General features: G+C 39.9%; 1 protein-coding gene across 3 annotated transcripts in view; it reads left to right on the top strand.

Annotated features, from left to right (window-relative positions):
- The window catches only part of TPGS2 (tubulin polyglutamylase complex subunit 2), a 41,341-nt gene extending 27,163 nt beyond the window's left edge, over positions 1-14,178 (top strand). Inside the window, exons 4-7 of one of the 3 annotated variants that reach the window (XM_063077150.1) lie at positions 2,095-2,223; positions 10,006-10,119; positions 11,699-11,859; positions 13,186-14,178. In XM_063077150.1, the coding sequence (XP_062933220.1) occupies positions 2,095-2,223; positions 10,006-10,119; positions 11,699-11,859; positions 13,186-13,413 (632 nt within the window). In that variant the 3' untranslated portion in view covers positions 13,414-14,178. The remainder of the gene's footprint in view (positions 1-2,094; positions 2,224-10,005; positions 10,120-11,698; positions 11,860-13,185) is intronic. The other 2 variants (XM_063077152.1, XM_063077153.1) reach the window with 2 other exon arrangements.
- The last annotated feature ends 9,842 nt before the right edge of the window (positions 14,179-24,020 follow it).

Here is a 24,020-nt window from a genome sequence, read left to right as displayed (position 1 = left end):
AATGTTGTTTAATTTCCATGTGTTTGTATAGTTTCCAGAGTTTTGTTTATTATTGATTTCTACTTTTAATCCATTGTTGTCTGAAAAAATATATGGAATAATTCCAGTTTTTTTGAATATGTTAAGACTTGATTTGTGACCTAACATGCGGCCTATCCTGGAGAATGTTCCATGTGCTAATGAGAAGAATGAATATTCTGAGGTTATTGGATGAAATGTTCTGTAGATATCTGCCAAATCCAGTTGGTCTCAAGTAGTGTTTAGATCTTGTGTTTCTCTGTTGATTTTTTGCCTAGATGATCTGTCCAATGTTGAGAGTGGGGTGTTCAGGTCCCCTGCTATTATGGTGTTAGTGTCTATCTCTTTCTTTAGGTCTGATAGTGTTTGGTTTATAAATCTGGCTGCTCCAATGTTGGGTGCATATGTATGTATGATTGTTATGTCTTCCTGTTGGATAGATCCTTTTATCATTATATAGTGGCCTTACCTCTTTTTACGGTTTTTGGTTTAAAGTCTATTTTATTTGATATAAGAATAGCTACTCCAGCTCGTTTTTCATTTCTATTTGCATGGTGTATCTTTTTCCATCCTTTCACTCTTAGTCTATATGTGTCTTTACATGTGAGGTGAGTCTTTTGAAGGCAGAATATAGTTGGGTCCACCTTTTTAATCCAGTCAGTCAGTCTGTGTCTCTTGAGTGGGGAATTCAATCCTTTTGCATTGAGTTATTACTGAAAGGTGTTGATTTACTTCTAGCATTTTATTGATTTTTGTTTGGATGTTTTAAATATCTTTTGTTCCTTTCTTTCTGATTTACTGTTTGTCTTCTGTGTTTGTTGGTTCCTTGAGATGGCAGATAAGTTTCTTTTCTATTTATTGTTTGCATTTTTGTTTTACTGGTGAGTCTTGTTCTTTCTTGATTAATCATGGTAGTGATGGTTGTTTTTCAGGTACCAGACACAGTACTACCTTGAGAATTTTTGTAAGGCTGACCATGTGGTAGTAAACTCCTGCAGTTTTTGTCTCGGAAATATACTATTTGTTCTTCATTTTGGAAAGATAGCCTTGCTGGGTAAAGTATTCTTGGCTGGCAAATTTTGTCTTTTAGTATTTTGAATATATCATCCCATTCTCTTCTGGCATTTAGTGTTTCCAATGAAAAGTCTGATGTTAGTCTTATAGGGGCTCCTTTATTGGTGACTTCACACTTCTCTCTTGCAGCTTTTAAGATTCTTTCTTTGTCTTTGAGTTTTGCCAATTTGACTATAACATATCTTGATGAAGACCATTTGGGGTTATGTTTGGGGATCTTTGAGCCTCCTGAATCTGAAGATCTGTATCTCTCCCTGTACCTGGGAAACTTACTGCTATTATTTCATTGAATATGGCATTCAATGCCATTTCCTTTTTCCTCCCCTTCTGGAATACCCATGATTTGGATATTTGAGCACTTAAGCTTGTCAGTTATCTCTCTTAGATTTTCTTCAACTTTTTAGTTCTTTTTTCTTTTTTTGTCTGCCTGTGTTATTTCAAATAGGCCGTCTTCAAGGTCAGAAAGTCTCTCTTCTGCTTGTTCTAGCCTGCTGGTTAAGCTCTCTGTTGTGTTTTCACAAGCTCTGGTACGTTCTTTTTCAGGGCGTTGATTTCTTTGTACATTTCCTCTTTCAGGTCCAGATCCTATATACTTTTTCTCATTTCGTTCTGTTGTGTAGTTGTGTCTTCTTGTATCTCATTTAGTTTCCTTAGAATTTTTGCTCGAAATTCCTTGTTAGTCTTTTCAAGGATTTCCTGTTCTATAGGCTCTAGAACTTGAGAGATATTATATTCCTTTGGTGGTGTCGTACTTTCTTGGTTTTTCATGTTTCTAGTATCTCTCCACTGATGTTTAGTCATTGTGGCAGAGGGTTTCATGGTCCACTCGTTTCACCCTGGTGTCTGCAGCAGTGACAGGGAGTTTTGCTGATGCTCAGCTGCCTGTTCCTCCCTTGGGGCCTGAGGGTTGGCAGGTCCTGGGCTTAGGTTTTCAAGCAGAAACCATATGGCCCTTGTAACTAGGCTGTACTCTATATAATTCTCCTTTTTAATGTTCCATAGAGCACATCATTCCATTGGGCAGCATGGCAATTAACAGCATCTCAAAACTGACTCAACTCACCCAGTCTTCCATGTATTCACTTCCTAATGCACCAACTCTGGCAGACCTGGATGACGATACCCATGAAGGTACCAGGAGGAACTTCTGCTTTGGGTTAGAAATCAGCCTGCTTGTTTCCCTTTTATTATATTGAGAACCATGGGAAGACACTGTGACATTGTAATAAGTTCCCCCAAACCAAAACCCTTCCCATTCATAGCATCTTAGTACCTTGGGAGGAAGGCAAAAGATAGCCTTCCAAGGAAATTTAAATGAAGAAAATGCCAGGGTTGAGATCTTTGTTTTTTTTTTTTCAGCACCCAGTTTAGTGCCTGGCATATAGTAGGCTCTTAATAAATAGTGAATGAATGAGTGTTACAGATTAAACTTCATTCAACATTGTAGTATCAAGAGGATTCAGGGAGTCTAAGTACAGCTCCTTTCCTCTTCATTCCTACCTCCAATCTCTTTGCAACTTCTGAATGAAATCACTTGTAAGTCAGGTGGCTGCTAAAACTTATGAACAACTGGGTATAAATGAGGACATATTTAGTCAGAATTGTGTTTGGCTGCATATAACAGAGACCTAGTTACAATATGTAAACTAAATAGTGGTTTATTTTTCTCATAACAAGAAATGTGGAACTAGGGTAGTGTAGCTGCTTGAGAAGGTTTATAATAATGTCTCCCTCCAGCTTCCTGCTGCACCAATCCTTGGGTATGGTTTTCATCCTCACAGTTGAGGAATGTGGGCTCTACCTGTAGGCTTCAAGTCTGTGTTTCTGGTAGGAAGGAGAGTAAAAAGCAAAGGGCAGAAACCCGGCTCTTGACACAATCTCTCCCTTTTTATTAGGAAAACAGTAGATTTCTCAGAAGCCCCTCCCAATAGCCATTGGCCAGAACCAAGTCAAAAGGGTGCCTGTAGATGCAGGAGAGTCTTTTTAGGAGAGTCTTGATTTTCACTCTTTTTCTCTTAATAACCTGTATATGCTTTTTCACTATCTTCTAATTTATTTAATTCCAGGTGAGGAGGTGAACATTTTTAGTCGTGCAGTTTTGCCTCCTCAGACAGAATTGGGGTTTAATTAAGAAAGAAAGGGAGAATGAAGAGTGAGTAGGCAATTAGCATCTCTATCACTAAGGCTTTAGGGTTCGCTGAAGTCCTGGTAGAGAGAACCGATGTGAGGCTTTCCTCCTCCACTGAACAAGCAATTACAGAAGAGTACCAGAGGAGTCCAGAAGCAAAGACTTGGAAGTGCTGCATCCTGGGAAGAGCCTGTCACTCAGAGATGTGTGCAATCCCCAGGAGTGGGGAAATGTCATATTGTCATCATATGTTTGTGTTGGGCCTTCTCTAAAAGGGAAAGAAGTAGTTAAATAGGTGGACTGAGTCTTCCTTGACCTTGAGGTAGACTAGATAACAGAGAGTATTCAAGGGGCAGAAGGACTGAGCTAGGGTAAGGACTGCATTGCCCTAAATACCCATGGGGATAAAAACCACTTGGGCTTCTGGTACCTGCTGGGTTCATACTTGTTAGGATAGTCCAATAACTACACCTAAGTCTCATTAAACTTAAATAGAAAAATACTGACTTTTCTCAGGGCACTCAGCAATCAGACAATGATCAGGAAGAAATTTCACAATACACAACCAGAGAAGTACTACTTCTAGAGGAGCAGATGAAAACCTAAGTAAAAACAAAAATAGGAGCAAATAAGGAGATTTAAGACAACACAAAGACTTCCTATAGATAAAAAAAAAGGTAAACATTCTCAAACAATTAACTAAACGAATTGAAGAAGAATATAAATATTATTGAGATGTGAGTTATCCTGAAAAATCAAGTGCAAGAAATATCTTAAAGCAGAGGTAAATTTTAAAAAGGGGAAATAGGAAGAAAAAGGTAGGAGGGTAAGAGAAGTAGAAAGTAGATGCAGGACATCTTCCATTGGGATTATAGGTGCTCAAGAAAGAGAAAAGGAATAGATGGAAAGACAATAAATAAATACTAATAAAAGAAAATTTCCCTGTAGATTGAAAGGGCTCACCTACACCCAGATTGAACAGATGAGAAAACACCTATGCATATCCTGATGTGGAAAAAAATTACAAGTTTCCAGGTAAAAATAACAAATACATATGAAAGAGTAATAACCAGACTGACATCAGACTTGTCATCTGCAACAGCGGAAATTAGAAGATAGTGAAAAAACATATACAGGTTATTGAGAGAAATAGTGTGAAAATCAAGAGTCCTGTATACACAGATCATATATATTTCTCAGGCTATAAGAATGATATTAAAGAATGTGAATACTCTAACCAAAAAACAGATGAAACCAAATGGGATTTCAAGATGTGGATATATGAAGAGAAAAGGAAACAAGAAATTAGTGGACCTCCTATGAGGGAAGGAAAGTAGATGTGTATATGTGGTAAAAATTAAATCTTAATACCTGGGAATGTGTTATATAACTCTTGGAACATAGTGTAAGGAATACTCTAAAAAGAACTATACTGTCTCAGTTAAACCTAAAAATTGAGAAGAAAGCCCAGATATAAGAGTGTTAGGTTAAACAGTACTTCCCCCCAAAAAAGATATGTTGAACTCCTAACCCCCAATACCTCAGAATGTGAACTTATTTGGAAATAGGTCATTGAAGATCTAATTAAGATGAGGTCACACTGGAGTAGAGTAAGCCCTAATCCAATATGACTGGTATCCTTATAAAAAGATTAAACTTGGACAAAGAGACACACAGGGAGAACACCATTTGAAGACGAAGGCAGAAAAGTCAGGGTGATGCTTCCACAAGTTGAGGAACACCAAATATTGCCAAAGAACCACCAGAAGTTAGGAGAGAGGCATGGAACAGATTCTTCCTCACAGCCCTTGGAAGAAACCAACTCTGCAGACACCTTGATTTCAGATTTCCTGCCTCCAGAACTGTGAGATAAATTTCTGTTGTTTAAGCCACTTAGTTTGCAGTACTTTGTTACAGCAGCTCTCTAAGTTAATACAGAGTATTCCAGTGGTCCTCATAGTGGAGAATGGAGAAAAGGGAAAAGAAGCCGAAAGTGAAAGGTCTCATCTTACCGTAGGGAAGAAGTATTACACCTTGATGGGGAAAACAGAGTGTCTTGGTTTATCAGTTTTCTCTTCCTGTATAACAGAGTACCACACACTCAATGGCTTAAAATGCCACAAGTTTATTATCTAACAGTTTCTCTGAGTCAATAACACAACTACAGATTAGGTGGGTCCTGTGCTTTGGGTTATACAAGACTGAAATCAGGGTGTCAGCTGGGGCTGTGATCTCATCTGAGGCAGAGGGGCCTCTTCCAAGCTTACTGTGGGTGGCTGTTTTCAGTTTCTTACAGTTGTGGGACTAAAGTCTCTGTTTTCTTCTTGGCTTTTGGCCAGGGGTCATTTTCAGCACCTTTAGACTGCCTTCAGATTCTAGCCACATGACCCTCTCACAACATGGCAGCTTACTTCCTAGCCACCAGGAAAATCTCTCCAGTGTGCTATAAGAGTCTTATATGAGGGTACTTCAGAAAATTCATGGAAAAATTGAATTAAAAGATAATATGAATCCCTCTATGAACTTTTTGAAGACCCCTTGTATAATGTAACCTAATCAAAGGAATGACTACCCAACATATTCACAGGTCCTGACCACACTCAAGGGGAGGGGATTATGTAAGGTGTGTACACCAGGGGACAAGAATCTTGGGGGCCATCTTAGAATTCTGTATACCGCACTTGGTTATGGAAATAATAGTATACTGTTTTCAAGTAAGGACAGTCATATGGATGCAATCATGCAAGCCAAAAAGGAAAGAAGATAATCACTAATGGAATAAAAAACTACATTAAAATCTCTGGCCTAATAAGGGAAATGATGAATGTCCTGAGTAAAAATAAGGAAAAGGAAAAAGTATAAACAACATTATAAGATAATTAAGAAATCTGACATTAAGATGAGAGGAATAAAACAAAATAGATCAATCATTACATTAAATGTGATATGTTGAATCTCCCTTTTGAAAGACAAGGACTCAGATTGATATAAAAAGCAAAACATAGCTATAGTTTTCCAGGAGCATACTTAAAATAAACTGATGAAGAGACTTCCTCTCTGGCAGTGGCAGATAGGTAATTCAGAGCAGCCTTCCTGCTGAAGACAACTAAAGGACAAAACTTTAAAAGAATCTTCTTCCTAAAAGCATCAAAGCGTTAACACAATGATGAGCTATAATACCAGATCAACATCCAGTAGAAGACAAATCCAGGAAGAAGTCCAACATGTGGAGTTACTTGTCTAGAGTACACCCTTTTCAAAAGAAGCAGTGAGGCTGCTGAAAAGCTGAGAATTTGACCCATTCTTGAGCCAAGGGAATAAAATAGAGTCCAGGGCCTACCGAAGATGGCACCCATAAAAACCATGCTACCCTTTGGGTTGACACTGTGAAAAGCTGTATCCCAGGAGACAGGATAAACCAGAAGTAGTGACTCATTATGTGGACTGAAGCTCAGGGTTGAATCATCTTTCCCAGAAAATGCTAAATCCCAAAATTGAACTAAACTGATCCCAGAAACAAAAATTCACTCTAGAGAAATATTATAAAATTGATTGTGATAATGTCTGCACAACTCTGTAAATATACATGGGTACTTCAAACAGTTTGTGGGGAAATAGAGTAAAAAGATAACATGAATCTTCTCATGAATTTTTTGAAATACTCTTGTACTAAAAACCACTGATTGTATACTTTAAATGAGTGAATGATATGTGAGTTACATCTCAAAAAAACCTTTTACGGGAGAAGGAAAATCTACTTTAGAGTGAGGTAAAATAACCCTAGACCTCAAATTGTTTTTATAAATAATTTTTCAAATAATTTTCTACTAAAAAATAACTAGGCACATGAGGAAACACAACCTCATGAACAAGAACCAGCATTAATAATAGGTTACAGAAAGGGATCCACTGGTACTTCCAAGAGTGACATTATTAGACACAGACTATAAACCAATATGCTAATGAACACATGAAAATAGAACCAAACTAAAATTTTAGGAAGGAACTGAAAACAGTGACATCACAGATTTGAAAAAAAAACAAAAAGTTTAAGTATTGACCTTATGTTTCTGGTAATGGCAGAGTACCTTTTACTAGATGAAGATCTCTGCAGATAATACTCTATACTCTGGAAAATGTTTTAAAATGACCACCTGAAAGGACTGGAGAGTAACCAAAAGCAGGCAGAAACTGGAGTGGCAGAAGAGAACCACACTGAGTAAATTTCCTATTTTTACAACTTCTTACCTGAGGACAGACCACAGTCAGCACCGGGCAAGGCTGCTAAAACTTGATGGCAACCCACAGTCTAGACTTCTGATTTCATCCAATATGGAGTAACAGAGACCAGATTTATCCTCCCACTTGGAACAACAACAACTTCAAAAAACCCAAACAAAATATATAAAACAATGGTTTTCAAGACACTGACCATCAGGCAAAAAAGGACAGTGAGTTCTGAGCAGTGGAATCAGTAAACCCTATGATTTTCCTAGCTTACTACCTTGAGAAAGTTTCTAGTCCTCAGTGTAGAGGGGAACCCAGGCAGGACCCATTTCTTTTCTTTTTTTTTTTTTTTTTTTTTTTTGTCCTTTTCGTGACCAGCACTCAGCCAGTGAGTGCACCCGCCAGTCCTATATAGGATCCGAACCCACGGCGGGAGCGTCGCTGCGCTCCCAGCACTGCACTCTCCTGAGTGCGCCACGGGCTCGGCCCAGTCAGGACCCATTTCACTCCCTGAGTTGAGAAGACAGAGCTGAGAGCCCAGATAGACTGAGGCAGGTAGAGTTCACAGGACTGAGTAACAGAGGAGAATGCTTGTGTAGAGAGAGAACTCCAGAGAACTGTAGATCTCCAGAGATCAAGTATTCAGCAAAGAACTGATAAACACATGCATGTGAAGAGACTTACCAAAGCCAAGGACAAAACCACTCAAGGTGATTAGAGGGAAAAATGTCCAGTACTCACACAGGACCAGGAATAGTGCCTGTTTCCATCAGACAGACTGAAATAACTCATGATTCACACAGCATTAAGAGTTACTGAAAAGGGTCTTGCCTCAGTAATGGGGAGTAGTTTGTCCTAGGTAAATGCTGCCCTCGTTCTGCCTGACAAATCTTAAGAGCAAAGCCCAAAGTGTCTGTTTCCAAGTAACTTAATTGTGTCAAAGAACAAAGCTCAAGAATATTTATAGAAATATGAAATATCCATCACTCAGCAATATAAAATTAACAATTTCTGGCATCTAATCAAAAATTACCAGGCATGCAAAGAATCAGGAAAATACAATCATAATAAGGTGAAAAGTGGATTAATCAAAGCCAATCTAGAATTGACTCACAGTTTAGAATTAGCATTTATGGAAATTAAAAGTCATAACTATACTCCACATATCTAAAAAATAAGTATAGACATAGACGATATATGTATGTGCGTGTGTATGTATCTCCAAATTTAACTTTTAGAGATGAAAACTAGTTTCTGAGATGAAAAATACATTGGATTAATAGTGTTTAGACATTGCACAACAAAAGATTGGAGAACTTAAGAACATAACAAATAGAAAGTATCCAAAATGACATAGAAAGAAATATATATTTTTTTTTTAATTGAAAGAGCATCAGGGAGCTTAGCAACAACAAATGCTATAATATACGTGTATTTGGAGTCCCTGAAAAGAGGTGTCAGGGGCCAAAAAATAATTTTTAAAGAAATAATGGCTCAGAAGTTTACCAATTTGATGGAAACTATAAGCCCACATACCCAATAAACTTGATAAGCCAAGAACAAGAAACACAAAGATACTAAGAAACATCATAATCAGATTGCTCAAAATCAGGGATAAAGAGAAATCCTTAAAAGAGCCAAAGGGAAAAGACAGATACAAAGGAACAAAGATAAGCATAACAGCATTTTCTCCATGGAAACAAAACAAGATAAAATACTCGAAGAAAAATTGTCAACTTACAATTTTATACTCAGTGAATATATCTTTCAAAAACAGAGGCCTTCTTGAAAAGCAATTTGGTAACATCCATTGTACTGCAGGGAGTCCTTTCCATACTATGAAAGCTCCAGAACTTAAGGACATGTACAGAGATGATTATTGTAGCATTCACAGCAGAGTAGTGATAGGTGAATGCCTGTCAATAGGGGGATGACAGAATAAACTGGGGTATGTCCACTCCCACAGACTATCAAGCAGCCATTAAAAAGAGTGAATTAGGGTTATAACACATGACTTAGAGGGCTATCCATATGGTTATTGCATAGAAAGCAAAATTCAGATAATGTGTATGATATCCCATTTCTTTTTTCAAATTATGTTTTTAGCTGGTAAAGGGATCAGAACTTTTGACCTTGGTGTATAACATATAACACCACAGTCTAACCAACTGAGCTATCCAGCCCACCCTGATATCCCATTTTTTTTTCAGTAGACAATCCCAGGAAAAGGAAAAAAGTTATACAGTCAACATCAAGCCATTCAGATTGCTCTGCCTTTATGAGTGGTCCCACTCCAAGAAGTTCAGTTTGCTTTCCTCATGTCACCTTACCCCAGATTCCCTGACACTTTCTATTGGTGATGGGGGAAGCCCAGACAGAAGGCCTAGTTCATGGATGAGATCCAGGGCATTTAGAGTATAAAATTCATTTGAAAATAATATTTAAGAATATGTCAGAGATGAGGCTTTTTCCCCCAGTTTTGTCTTCCTAGCAAAGTCGGATAATGTGTATTTGAGTTGAGTTTTCTTGAACATTACCATTACCTTCTGGATTTGCAGCCAGTGAGGACCAGCCAGAGAAGCCTCACTTTGACTCTCGCAGTGTGATATTTGAGCTGGATTCATGCAATGGGAATGGGAAGGTTTGCCTTGTCTACAAGAGTGGGAAACCAGGTAAGAATTATTTACAAGCATTGTCCTGTAGTTTGGGTGTGGTCTTGCCTGAGCTTATCAGCCATCCATAAAAGGCACATATCTCCCTGTCTTCCTGCAATGCTGCCAAGTCTCTTGTATGTGACAAGACCCAGAAAGCACCTTTGGTCCTCTCTGAGAATCTCCCTCTAGGCTAATTACTAGAGTATTTTTAGCCATCTTCTTTTGTGAGTTACTGCAAAACTGTCTATGAGATTAGGATAATAGGTGAGTAAAAACTAAAAGAAATAGTCATTCTGTTTATAAACTCCTGCAGCAGGCTCATACATTAGATAAGCATCCAGGAAACACATTCTAAGCCAATTAACAGCAATAAAAACCTTAGTTACTAGACTACAAGGCCCCAGATGGGAGATCAGAGAATATCCTTGAGCAGCAGCTGCCACTTGGCGCCACCTAACAGCAGTTCAGGGTCTAGCTTAGGGACTGTGAAAGCACAGAGCTGGACAAAGCCAAGCCCTATTCAGGAGCTCTCTGGCTAGTAGGGGTGAGAAGGTACATCAGGATTTACCTCTGGGGCAAGGAGAGATCATCTGCTGGAGGAATTTTTGCAAAATAGCCTTTGAGCTGCAGCTTGAACTATTGGTAGGAATTATATATGCGGTGGTGGGAGGAGGAATTTGATAGGATAAGAAGGGCACTCAAGCAAAGGACAGATGGATAAAAACCATGCATAGGAAAATACAACTGTTTTGCAGGGAATGAAAAATAATTCTAATTCATTGGCCACATGGTTCATCCAGGGGAAACCAGAAGGCCAATTGCTCCCTCTCATGCTGAGCTTTGAAAGCCAAGCAGAGGAATTTGGACATAAAGTGGAAGACAGTGGGGAGTCAGTCAAGGTTGCTTAGCAGAATGGCAGGATCCAAATGAACATGTTTGTGACCACAAGCAGTTTTGGAAAAAGAAGAGACTGGATGATAGAAGTCACTCAAAGAGATGTTACAGCTGTTTGGACAGCAGATGAACCTAGAATAGGCTGGAAGTAAGAATAAAAGGTCAGAAACAGGTATGAGGCAGAAGCTGGTACAATAGTGCCTGCTTCAGCTCCACCAGCCCATCACACAACTGCACTGGCAGGATTCCCCAGGAGTGAGCTGGTCTGGGCTTCTTCATGGTGGTTTCTCACAGCACTTCTAATTGCTGAGAGAGACGTCTTCAAAAAAGCCCGAGCCATTCAGAATTTCTCTCCATCAGGAAAGCTGAAGCCACAGTATATACCCCCTGGGGGAGGGGATTTTTACGCAGAAAAGGAGCATCTGCTTAGATAGACTGAATGTACTTCCAACTGATCAGAGCCCAGCAGATCAATCGACTGATTAGTCAAGAATTTGTTTAAAAAAAATATATATATATCACAAACTGTTAAAATGGCCACTGTGGGACTGGGAGGTTGGAAGGGAAAAAAAGGGAACATTTATATTTTATATCCTCTCTACTACTGGAATTTTTTTAAACCATGAGTATATATTGACTTTATAGTTAAAAGGAAAAAAGTGTTAAGCTAGCCTTTATTTATTTCGTTTGTTTGCTCTTTCAGGATTAGCGCAGGACACTGAGATCTGGTTCCTGGACAGAGCATTATACTGGCATTTTCTCACAGATACCTTTACTGCCTATTATCGCTTGCTTATCACCCACCTGGGCCTGCCCCAATGGCAGTATGCCTTCACCAGCTATGGCATTAGCCCACAGGCCAAGGTAGGAGAGGAACACCTGTCATCCCAAACTGCGATGTGTATCAAAGTCTTCTAAGGAAATGATTAAATTGCAGATTCCCAACTTCCCTGCCTGATTCAGATCAGGTATGGAGCCCAGGAACCTACATTTTCAAGAAGCAAGGCAGGTGATTCCAATGTAGTGGATACCCTCACTTTATACTGGCCTAGTTAAGTGGTTCCCAAACTTGGCTGAGCTTCAGATTCACCTGGGGAGTTTTTATTTTTAATTAAAATGTACTGGGGGCTTAAGTCCTGTTGATTGTTTTGGATTGGCAATATATGCACACAGAAAGAGTGAAAAGTGTCTCATTCCTGTTCTCCCAGTGTACTTCCCCAGAGGCAGCAGCCACTGTCACCAGTTTCTTGTGTGTCCTTTCCGAAGTACTTACTGCATATAAAGCATGCATGTATGTCTTTTGGTTTCTTTTTTCTAAATCATATCAGTACACGTAGAGCTGCCCTGCCTTTTTTTTTTTTATGACTGTGGAGTATTACATTGTACGGATGTGCCTCATTTATATTACAGGTCTGGGCGCCATTTCAACCAGACAGTGCCAGGTAATACTGGTAAACAACATGGTTGGAGAACCCAAGTTTGGCTGTAAGAACTTATAACTGTAGTGAGCTGATCTGGGCTCCTCCGTGATGGTTTCTCACGGTACCTAATTATCAGTAAGTTAGGGACTTAGCCCCATCACTCCCTTACTCTGTACTCATCTCTTGGACCTCATTTTCCTTAAATATCACATAATGATAACATATATCTGGTCAACATTGTGAGGTGGTCGTGATCAATAAAAAATCAGTAATGTGAGAGCCCTTTGCCCTCAGCTGCCTAGATAGCCAGCAAGGAAGAGACCACCACCTGAGGCTGGCCTCTGTCATGTGCTTCTCCCAGGGGACGAGTGCTGCCAGAATCTACTTGAGGGTACATAGCTGGTTTGAGAGTGGAACAATTACAAGGACAGTGTCCCTTGTGATTTGGGATCTAGCATCCCTGGCTCAGGGCTCACTAGATCAGAAGGAAGAAAGTTCATGCAGATTCTTAGTTCTCGTGCTGCATTTATTTTAAATGTTATGAGACCTTGTAAAACAGTGCGTCTTACCAGGAGCTCATGGGGTCCATCATCACTTTCACTTCAGGAAGAGCTAATAGATCTTCAAGCTAGTTTTTCATAAAAACGTGTATTCTTTTCTGTCTCTGCCTCCTGTCCCCAGCTCTTGACGCCTGCATCCCCACTAAAGAGCATAAAGAATGGCATTTTTACTTTGAATTATGATCCTCTCTCCCAATTCTGCCTTACAGCAATGGTTCAGCATGTATAAACCCATCACCTACAACACAGACCTGCTCACGGAAGAGACCGACTCCTTTGTGAACAAGCTGGATCCCAGCAAAGTGTTTAAGAGCAAGAACAAGACCTTAATTCCAAAAAAGAAAGGGCCTATGCAGCCTTCAGGTGGCCAGAAAGGGCCTTCAGGCCCCTCCACCTCTAAATCTTCCTCTGGCTCTGGAACCCTCATCCGGAAATGAGCACCCCATCTCCAGCCCCCCACCAGCCCTGCTGTGGCGATGTCCATGCACAGATGGCCCCGGGGGTGGCTGCAACCACAGATTCTTTGTATGGAACCATAGGCATCTTCCTATCTGAGTGACCAAAATCCTAGGCCTTTTACTCCCTCTGACAGGAGTTGGAAGGGCACACAGAGGTCTCCCCAAGAGTCCTTCTTTCATAACCATCACAGCAGGTTGTGCTATCCCCTGCTTCCAGAAGCACTGGGTAAGTTGGGTTGTGTAAGTGGCCACATAAATCTGTTGAGAGCTTTCCTGTTTCCACACCCAATCCTCAATCCCTTAGCAGTGATCTGAAATCCCCCCAAAGAAACCGCTGGTTCTGACCCCTGAGAATGGTTCAATCAATAGTCACTTGTGGCTATTTAAACTTAAATTTATATGAAAATTTTTAATTTGCATTAGCCACATTTTGAGTATTCATGTGGCTAGCAGATTCCTTCTGGGGACATTTCCATCATTTCCTCAGAATGTTCTGTTGGACAACACTGCATTAGAATATTTCCATACTCTCCTCAGACCAATTTTGATGTTAGATAATGTTGATGCCTTAATTTGATGAGTCATAATATTCCATGAAGACTCTTGAAGATACAGTTGTATGTTCTTTATATTGATTGCCACTAATATACCTCGCTCTGCTCATTTCTTTACAGTTTCCTATAAAGTTTTCTGCTTCCAGTTTTGTATTGTGATGTTTGCACATTTGCGAAAATTATCTTATTTTTTTAAAGAAGAGGTGTACTTCTGTTGTACTTTATTCTGACCACTTAAGAACAAAAAAACTCCCAAACATTGCAGGACTCATAAAGAGTTTTGATGAAACCAGCCACTGTTAATAAAAGCTTTCCACCTTCTCTGCCTATTCACACCTCTGAGTTGTCCACCTCCACCCTGTGTGGTCCCTGACCATCTTTAAGACAAGCAGTCCCTGCTTAGACCAGGGTGGAATTCCAAGAGCTCCTTTGTAAGTAAGTTGCCTGTAATTCAGAAGTCATTTTTCCATAGACACATAGGGGTACTAGACCTCTAGCTAGTCCACATATGCCTCATATTTGATAAAAGATAAATCTGAAATTACCTACTACCTCTAAAGGAATTTCTATAGAGAAGGTTGCTCAGGTTTTAAATTAGGAATGCAACCCTGGCAGTGGGCAGAAGCAAGGCTTTCACTGTACTTCCCAGCAGGGAAACTATGGAGTCACCCACCCAGGCCCAAGGACCTTGGGTGGCTGCAGTTTTTGTACTGAAGTCCCAGAGGGTGGAGAACGAAGAGTTCTGAGGAGTGAGAGGCCTGGACCACCTGCACACTTCAATCCTAACTGGCTTGTGCTGTTTCCTGACCTTTCTCTGCCACCATGAGAAGGAGGCTTCCTTCCTTTGCACTGCCTGTATCTGCTTATCAACCCAGGGTTTCTCTCTTCCATGACCCACTAGGGAAGCTAAAAGCAGTCCCCAGGATTCTCCACCTGCATTTTTGCTCTGAAACCATTTTGATTACTTAGGAAGTTTTTTAATTTGTTTTGGTTGTTGACTATAGGGATAGATATTTATGAAAAAGAGGCTTTAAATCTTCCCTCCACTTACTCCAGCCCCTAAGAAAAACCAAGGTGAATAGTTGGCCTTTGAGGATCAGGGCAACCTAGCTGGCTGCTTCTCCATTTTTGTAATGCTTGAAAGTCTTGAAATATTAGTGCTCAAAAGTTTTGGGGAGCATAAACTGAGCTCCATGTTAATAGCTTATTCAGTTGCTTTAAAATGTGTGTACATCAACCATTCTGATTCGCTACTAATGGAAAATGTTTAAAAGAGCAACACACCTTATCTTTGCAATCCCAAAATGAACCACTTACAATTCAGCCTGGTCATTTAAACATTTTTGTGTGTGTGTTTTAACCATGACATGACTATGTCAAATCTTCCCTAATTTAGGAGATATCTTGGCCCTTTTATTAGCACCACATCCTAACCAACTGAGCTAACTGGCCAGCTGTTATTTTGGCCTTTTTAATTGCTTAGGTTATTATAATTTTAACATTTATAATCATGTAACAATTCATGGAGTGACAGAAAAGGATAGAGAGTTAAGGACAGCATCTGGAGTTTAGTCTTCCAAAAGTATTTTTCTGGCCAGAGCTGATCAAAAGGAGAACCAACAGCACCAGATAAATTTCAGCATTTGGCTGCTTCTCTGAGACAAGTCAAGGTTAGAAGGGGATTGAGAAATCACGTCATCTTCCATTACAGCAGATATTCTTTCTTTAGTATTGTGGAGCTCCTGAATTACTTCTAAATCAGTCGTGGTCCAGTTCTAGATTCATGCGAAGCAGCAGAGGAACCAGGAGAGCAATGGTGCCCTTCAAATCAGTGGGAGTCCTCTAAAAAGTTGTTGAAGAAAGGGAGTTATAAGGAAAAGCTTAAGACCTGCCTCAGAAGGAGCAGAGCAGTGAAAAGCAGGGCCAGCCAGCTACATAATCTGCAAGACCCAGTGCAAAAGGAAGATGTGTGGCCATTTATTCAAAATCAGGAAGACAATACCATTAAAGGTAGTAAAATATTATGTTCTTTTCTTCCATGTTCTCACAACTGTTGTGATGAGTTTTTTTTATTTGCTAGTTATTCTAAGTAAAGAAAAATTAAAATGTTTAATTATTAGCATGTATTTTCCCCCATTCATCTTTATATTGTGCAATTCATTTCAAATGTGAACATAAGCATTTAACTCATGCAGAATCACCATAATTACACAATTTGTATTTCTTAGCTTATGTATACATACTATATGCATATGTATTTCATTTTTGCTGGAACAGTGGAACTGCACAAAACTAGCTCAGCACTATTATTTCACTTCTGGATATGTGCACATTCTATAACACACACTACCTTTAACTTACTGAGTAAGGAAGGGCTGAAAGAAGAAGTATGGGTTGCCCTGTGTTTTTCTTTACTCCAGTGTCATCATTTCAGTATAAGTGGTTGGCTAATCCAGGAAAGTAACATGAGTAAGAAAGGATATGATAGAGCTCCTTAATCATTCATGTTTCTTAGAATGCCATTGCCTCCTTTCTGCATTCAAAGCAAGTTTGGTTCAAATGGTATGTGTGGCATCTTGGGGATCTCAGCACCCCCACTTACTCAGTTGTAGATATGGCGTGCTTGTACTCTGAATCTCTGAACTCTGGTGCATCGTGGATCCACTGAAATACTGTGCTCATGGGACATCATGAAGGCTACATGCGAACGGGGCAGTAAGGAACAGTGGACACACACATTGCACATGTCTCTAATCATGCATATGCTGTATTGTCCCATCAGACTTGACTTACAGAACACAAGTTCAAAGATAAAAGGAAGAATTTCAAGACAGTGACAAGAAAATTAAACTAAGTGTGAGGCCCTTCTGAGTATGGGGCCCTATGTGACTGCACAGGTCACCCACCCATGAAGCTAGCCCTGGTGAAGGAGAAAGAAGCACTTCCAGCAAAAGACTTAACAACATGGAGGTTGAGTGGATTAAGTGGGGAAGAAACACCTGTGAGATTTACATTCGAAATTAAAGCAATTAAAATGGCAACAGGCGGTACTGTAAATCAACTGCTCAGGAAAAAGATACTGTGCTGGAGTCACAAAATGAGAATGTACTAATTCCTCATGATGCATTGACATTAAGATTGTACATAAAGTGCAACATCATCGTGCTGCTTTCAGGGAAGTAACCAAGCCAAGGACAGGAATGAAAAGGGACACCTTGCACATGGTAATCCACAGAATCTATCCCATAAAGCTGTGCTCTCCAGCCTTGAACAGGCATCAATGTCACTGGAGTCACTGGAGTGTGTAGAAAGTAAGATACCCAGATCCCACTCAGACCTACTAAATTGAAATTGCCAGGAAGGTTCCAGGCATCAGGATTTTTAAGCAACTGAAACAATGACAGTGATGCTCACCAAGTGTGAAACTTGCTGCTTAATGGGCCTGGGTTGTTTTGTTTTTTATTGCATGGAGAAGAATTCAAAATCTATTTTTAATCCAGTAAATCATTTATAATGACTGGAATAGGACCAAGGGAGCTTTTTAGTTTCTGCATAATACATGTATTTCTTTCCTAAACTTTATAAGAATAGTATAACGAATCCCCATGTATCCATCACTTACTTTCAACAGTTACCAACTCATGACCAATCATATTTTATCTATAACCCTATTTACTCCTCCATTTTAATTTACTATTGGTTTTTAAGCTATACTTCTTCGCATTATGTTTTAGCAGTTGCTCTAAAGATTACAATATATGTTAACTTCTCTTTGTCCAATGCAGTAGCCACTCACACACAGGGTCCCTGGTAGCCATATTTGCGCACTGTAACTCTGGCCCCTTTGTTACAGTTGATAGGACGCTGGGTGGGTCAAGTCAGCTGTGCTCTTACCCTTGGGATCTTGTGATGAATCTCATTCTTTGGCTTCAGCCAATCCAGACTAGATTGTTTTTCCAGCCAAGTATTCTCAACATACACAGCCTCCATTATAGATTTAATTGTGACCATTAAGTAAGCTAATACATAGGTGAGAACTCAGAATAGTCAGTGCCTCTTTTTCCTTTGTAATGTGATCCCAACATATGCTTCCAGCCATTAACTTTCTGCATAATCCATCTGGCTCTGCTCTTCTGAACCACTTGCTATCCTTCCAGAACACTGGCTTGGTTCTCCTCCTGTGCCCCATGAAGTAGTCTAAGACCCCAGGCAGATCCGACTTTCTAGGCCTCTGAATGGTCTCCAGCGTGGAAAGCTGTTGAGAACGAAGGAGCAGCTTTTATGTCTTCATGGTTTTCTGCATCTTAAAGCAGCTCATCTCCTCCGCCCTCCCAGGGAGCAGGTGAGCCTGACTTTGGGATTGCCCTCATGGCCTCAGAAATAATCACCCAAGAAATGGCATTTCTTGACTACCTAATACTCCAGGGAGAGCAGTTAAGTTATTCCCACCCCCACCCCCACCCCCCACCTAAAGACTGGCAAAGAATACCTTGGAAACCAACGAGGGCAGGGACACAAACAGCCCTGAGAATAGTTAAGTCCAATGTAAGGGAGAAACCTCATCCCTCAAGCAAAAACTGCAAGTGAGGAACAAACTATTAAGGACAAGATTAAACCCCTGGAAAAACAGCTTAACTTTACCAAGGTTCCAGCTCACAGCTTTACACTTTTCAACTGTATTTTGAAAACAAGGTCATTCCATGGGATAGAGACGGAGGTATAGATTGCACTTGAGGATCTGTGTGTAAATACTTGGTGGTTCCAGGGGCACATATGCTCCCACAGGTAGCTCTAGACCATGGCCACACAGGTTCTGGGACATGGTGTTGGGATTCTAGAATGTACGTTTAATGAACTAAATTTTTCTTTGAAATGTGATTCTAAAATAGACAGCTGTGGCCTTTTTTACTGTCTTCACAAATCATGTTTTTAGGCCACTAAAATAATGGGACTCTACCTTCAATATTATGTCAGTTAAAAACAGAATTCAAGCATGAGGCAAATTCAAAAATCTGTTTTACAACATTTTTTCATAAACACAAGCCCATAAAGTTTAATTTTACCCAACAGTTAATGAATTTCTATATTATGTTAATTCAGGAAGTTGTCTAAATTTCCAGTTGGAAATTTAATTAGGAAGTTGTCTAAATGTTTACAGTTTCAGGGAAGTTTTTCTTCCAAAAAGAGAAAGTTGTTTTTTCATACCACCTGCTGACAGAGGGCCACTGGATTAGAACACATTTCCTCCCATTGACAGTGCATTTTGAGGATGGGTGAGCTGTGAATGGACTCCTTTATCCCCTTGACATTTCTAATCTTATGCCTAATCTTCTAAGCCAAGAAATGCTCTGAAGTTGATTAAATTGCTCTGTTCTGTAGCCAGGTCTACCACCAGCTGCTGTATGCTGAGTTCCAGTAAAAGGACCTTTTCTAAATCAGTGTATCATCAAGGATGCCTCTTTTCAGGGACTGTATAAACCAGCTACAAGAACTTCCTTAGGCAGCCAGCTCTTGTATAGCTACCACATTTTTATTTGAAAATGGGGATTTAAAAATAAATATATAATTCCATTGGGTACATGATTCAAGTGTTTTTTGGAAAGGGAACTGCTATTTTCTAGCCCACTTCCCTGCTCGGAAGTATCTGGCTCTCCCCCAGTGAAACCACTCTCAGAGTGGGTTTAAAAGCATTTTTAGGCAGATATTATTAGAGGACAGGGTCTCTCTGAAAGGAAATGAGATTTCTGGTTAATTTTCTGAAATGGCAAAAGCTAAGCCCTTCACTTTGCTGGGCCAACTGTATAGTCCAAGTACTGCAGTGACCTATCAGTCCAGGAAAACTTGCTGCTGACACAGAGGAACACAAGACGCCCCTACTTACCTTGTGGTTGATTTAATGCGGTATCTGCAACGTGCTATGCATGTCCTCTGTGGAATATCTTTTTAAATTTGACCAAGACCCATTTCCTCCTATTTCCACCTAAACCAGATAACGTATAGATATTAAAATGTATAGAGAAAAATGTGCTCAATAGAAACTGGCTGTCAAGCCCCTCTGATGAGAGCTGAGGAGCTGAATGTATGAGTCTGCAGACATGGGGACTAGCCACAAGCAAGCACCCTGCAGCATTAAGCCCCAGAGGTGGAGTGTGGCCATCACACACTGACCCCATAGCACTTGAACTGCAGTGTCGCAATCATTCCTCAGTTACGGTCAGAATGTTCAATTTGTCACTGTCAGGTGTTGTTTCTAATTATCCAGCCTATTTAATTTTCCTGCACATGTAATGCTCTACTTTTTTTAATTGGTTATTAGTATTCATGAGATACAAAGCTGATTGTCATCCCTCGTGCCCAAGATGTGAAGGCCAGATTCATACTGGCAGCATGACCATTACCACAAATTGCATTTGTACCCCGTGTCCCCTACCCAATTATCCCCAGCTTCCCTCTACCTCCCCCACTCTCCACAACTCCACTTTGTATCCCAAGGTATGTTCTCTCCCTCTGCAAGTCCAATGCACCACTGTGGTCTTTCTGCAGTGCTCTACTTCTAAACTACAAATCATTGTTGCTAATCCAGCAGTTAGGAACAATTTCCACTGTCAACAGCTGAACTATGTTTGAACTACAAAATCCCCCAAAATATCAATTTTTACTTCTTCAGGTGGCTCCTCTTAAAACAATTCTTTTTCAAGACAGTAGTTAAACAGTGCTCATTAAAAGAATGTAATAGACTTCACCCACTCTCATTGTGGTTAAGTATCAGCAATCCAAATGACCTCTTACCTGTGAACCTCATATCTGTTCACCAAAGTGGGAATCATCAGGTCACAAAAGATGTTTTTGCATTTCTGAATTTTCTCTACTTGTGCTGAATAAAGATGGATGGATGAGTAGATGTGTAGGTGGGTGGATGTGGGTTTGGATTACCAGTTATTAATAGTCAATGTGAAATGTGTGCATGACTGTTAATACTGAACAAGAGGAGTTTATACAGTGCCGCCACTTCATGCACAACTAGGCCTCCAGGAGCTCTCAACTTGGTCAAGGTGGGACTGAGACTCCCCACCTGCCAGGCCCTCCCCTGGTTCAGTGTATGCTGTGTGTTTTTGCCCAAAAGCACAGCTGACCATTGATATCCAACTGGCAGCTGTCTTAAGGGTTCTAAGAGAACAAAAAGTAACCAGGAAGTAGTGAGATAAGCCCGGCTATATTCTATCTTCTTTCCTCGGGGAAAGTTATTCAACATCTCTCATTCAGTTTCTTAATATGAAAAATGAGAATGCAGAGTGTCTATAAAGATTCTATTAAGTAATACATATCAAGTGCTCACAGAGATGCCTTCAATAAATATTTTAACTATTTTTAAAAATCACTCTGGAAGTCCCTTTTCCTTCCATGAATTACCTAGCAAACAGAACTGATTTTTGAAAAATGGATGGCACATTTTAATATCATATACCTTTATTACAGTTGTAAAGACATTTCATTCCTTATCTTAGGTAATTTGGTGTTTTTATTTTTACCTATCTCTGATAAAATGATTTCTGATTTAAAAAATAGAATAGCTGCAGAATGGTGATAAGTTAAAATATTAATTTTAGTTGATGACTGCCACCCATGGCCCCAGATAAATGCTCTATGGGGAGAGAGATCATGACTCTCCTTTTCACAGCTGAATCCCCAGCCCCTCACACAGGGTTACCTCCATCATAAGTCCTCAGAGCATATGAGGGTACTTCAGAAAGTTCACAGGAAAAATTGAAAGATAATACAAATATTTCAGCGAATGTTTAGAAGTACCGTTGTATTCGTGGTGGTTGTACAGTTTCTTAGGGCTGCCATAGCAAATTACTACAAACTTGATGGCTTAAAATAACAGAAATTTATTCTTGCATAGTTCTGGAGGCCCAAAGTTTAATATCTGCTTCATTGGGCCAAAATCAAGGTGTCAACAGGGCCATGCTCTCTCTGGAGGCTCTAGGGGAGAATGTGTTCCTTGCCTCTTCCAGCTTCTGGTGGCCACCAGCATTCCTTGTTTCGTGGCCACATCACTCCCATCTCTGCTTGTCTTTATATCACCTCTTTTATGGTATATCTCCTCCCCCTGCCCCTCTCTTTTATAAGGACACTTACATCGGATTTGGGGCATAACCAGATAATCCAGGATAACCTCTCCACATCAAGATCCTTAATTTAATCATATCTGCAATGTCTCTTCCTTGTAATATTTACAGATTCCAGGAATTAAGACCTAATATCTTTGGGTGGCCATTATTCAGCCTATTAGTCCATTTTCTGTTGCTTATAACAGAATGCCTGAATATGGGTAATTTACAAAGAAATAGAATGTATTTCTTATATTTTGGAGGCTGAGAACTCAAAGGTCCAGGGAGGGCCTTCATCCTGGTGGAGACTCTCTATAGAGTATCACATGGCAAGGGCAGAGAAGGGCATTTTTGTGTGTGTTCACTTGCTCTCCCGATAAAGCCACCACTCCACACCCATGGTAACCCATTAATCCATTAATACATTAATGGATTAATCCATTCATGAGGGCAGGACCCTCACAATCCAATCGCCTCCTAAGGGCCCCACCTTTCAACACTACCACATTGGGGATTAATCTTCCTCATGTGCTCTGGAGGGAATAAACGTTTAACCCACATCAGCCTACTGCAGTGGTATTTGGTGGTACACAAAGCCAGGGCCATGAACACAGAAACAGTAGATTTGGACACCATGGACGATGTGGAGGCCACCCACAGATCAGGAGCCTGGAAATCAAGTTTCTTTTTTTTTTTTTTTAAATTTATTTTATTTTATTTATTTTATTTTATTTTATTTTTTTTTAATTTTATTTTGTCGATATACATTGTAGCTGATTATTGCTCCCCATCACCAAAACCTCCCTCCCTTCTCCCTCCCCCCCTCCCCCCCAACAATGTCCTTTCTGTTTGCTTGTTGTATCAACTTCAAATAATTGTGGTTGTTATATCTTCTTCCCCCCCACCCGGTTTCTGTGTGTGTGTGTGTATGTGTGTGTGTGAATTTATATATTAATTTTTAGCTCCCACCAATAAGTGAGAACATGTGGTATTTCTCTTTCTGTGCCTGACTTGTTTCACTTAATATAATTCTCTCAAGGTCCATCCATGTTGTTGCAAATGGCAGTATTTCATTCGTTTTTATAGCTGAGTAGTATTCCATTGTGTAGATGTACCACATTTTCCGTATCCACTCATCTGATGATGGGCATTTGGGCTGGTTCCAACTCTTGGCTATTGTAAAGAGTGCTGCGATGAACATTGGGGAACAGGTATACCTTCGACTTGATGATTTCCATTCCTCTGGGTATATTCCCAACAGTGGGATGGCTGGGTCGTATGGTAGATCTATTTGCAATTGTTTAAGGAACCTCCATACCATTTTCCATAGAGGCTGCACCATTTTGCAGTCCCACCAACAATGTATGAGAGTTCCTTTTTCTCCGCAGCCTCGCCAGCATTTATCGTTCATAGTCTTTTGGATTTTAGCCATCCTAACTGGGGTTAGATGGTATCTCAATGTGGTTTTGATTTGCATTTCCCGGATGATGAGTGATGTTGAGCATTTTTTCATATGTCTGTTGGCCATTTGGATATCTTCCTTAGAGAAATGCCTACTTAGCTCTTTTGCCCATTTTTTAATTGGGTTGCTTGTTTTCTTCTTGTACAGTTGTTTGAGTTCCTTATATATTCTGGATATTAATCCTTTGTCAGATGTATATATTGCAAATATTTTCTCCCACTCTGTTGGTTGTCTTTTAACTCTTTTAATTGTTTCTTTTGCTGTGCAGAAGCTTTTTAGTTTGATATAATCCCATTTGTTTATTTTTCCTTTGGTTGCCCGTGCTTTTGGGGTCGTATTCATGAAGTCTGTGCCCAGTCCTATTTCCTGAAGTGTTTCTCCTATGTTTTCTTTAAGAAGTTTTATTGTCTCAGGGTGTATATTTAAATCCTTAATCCATTTTGAGTTGATTTTAGTATA

The sequence above is a fragment of the Cynocephalus volans genome, chromosome 13 (genome assembly GCF_027409185.1).
Source record: "Cynocephalus volans isolate mCynVol1 chromosome 13, mCynVol1.pri, whole genome shotgun sequence".
NCBI lineage: Eukaryota > Metazoa > Chordata > Mammalia > Dermoptera > Cynocephalidae > Cynocephalus > Cynocephalus volans.
The sequence above is the reverse complement of the archived record's forward strand: the minus strand, read 5'-3'. Positions and strand labels throughout refer to the sequence as shown.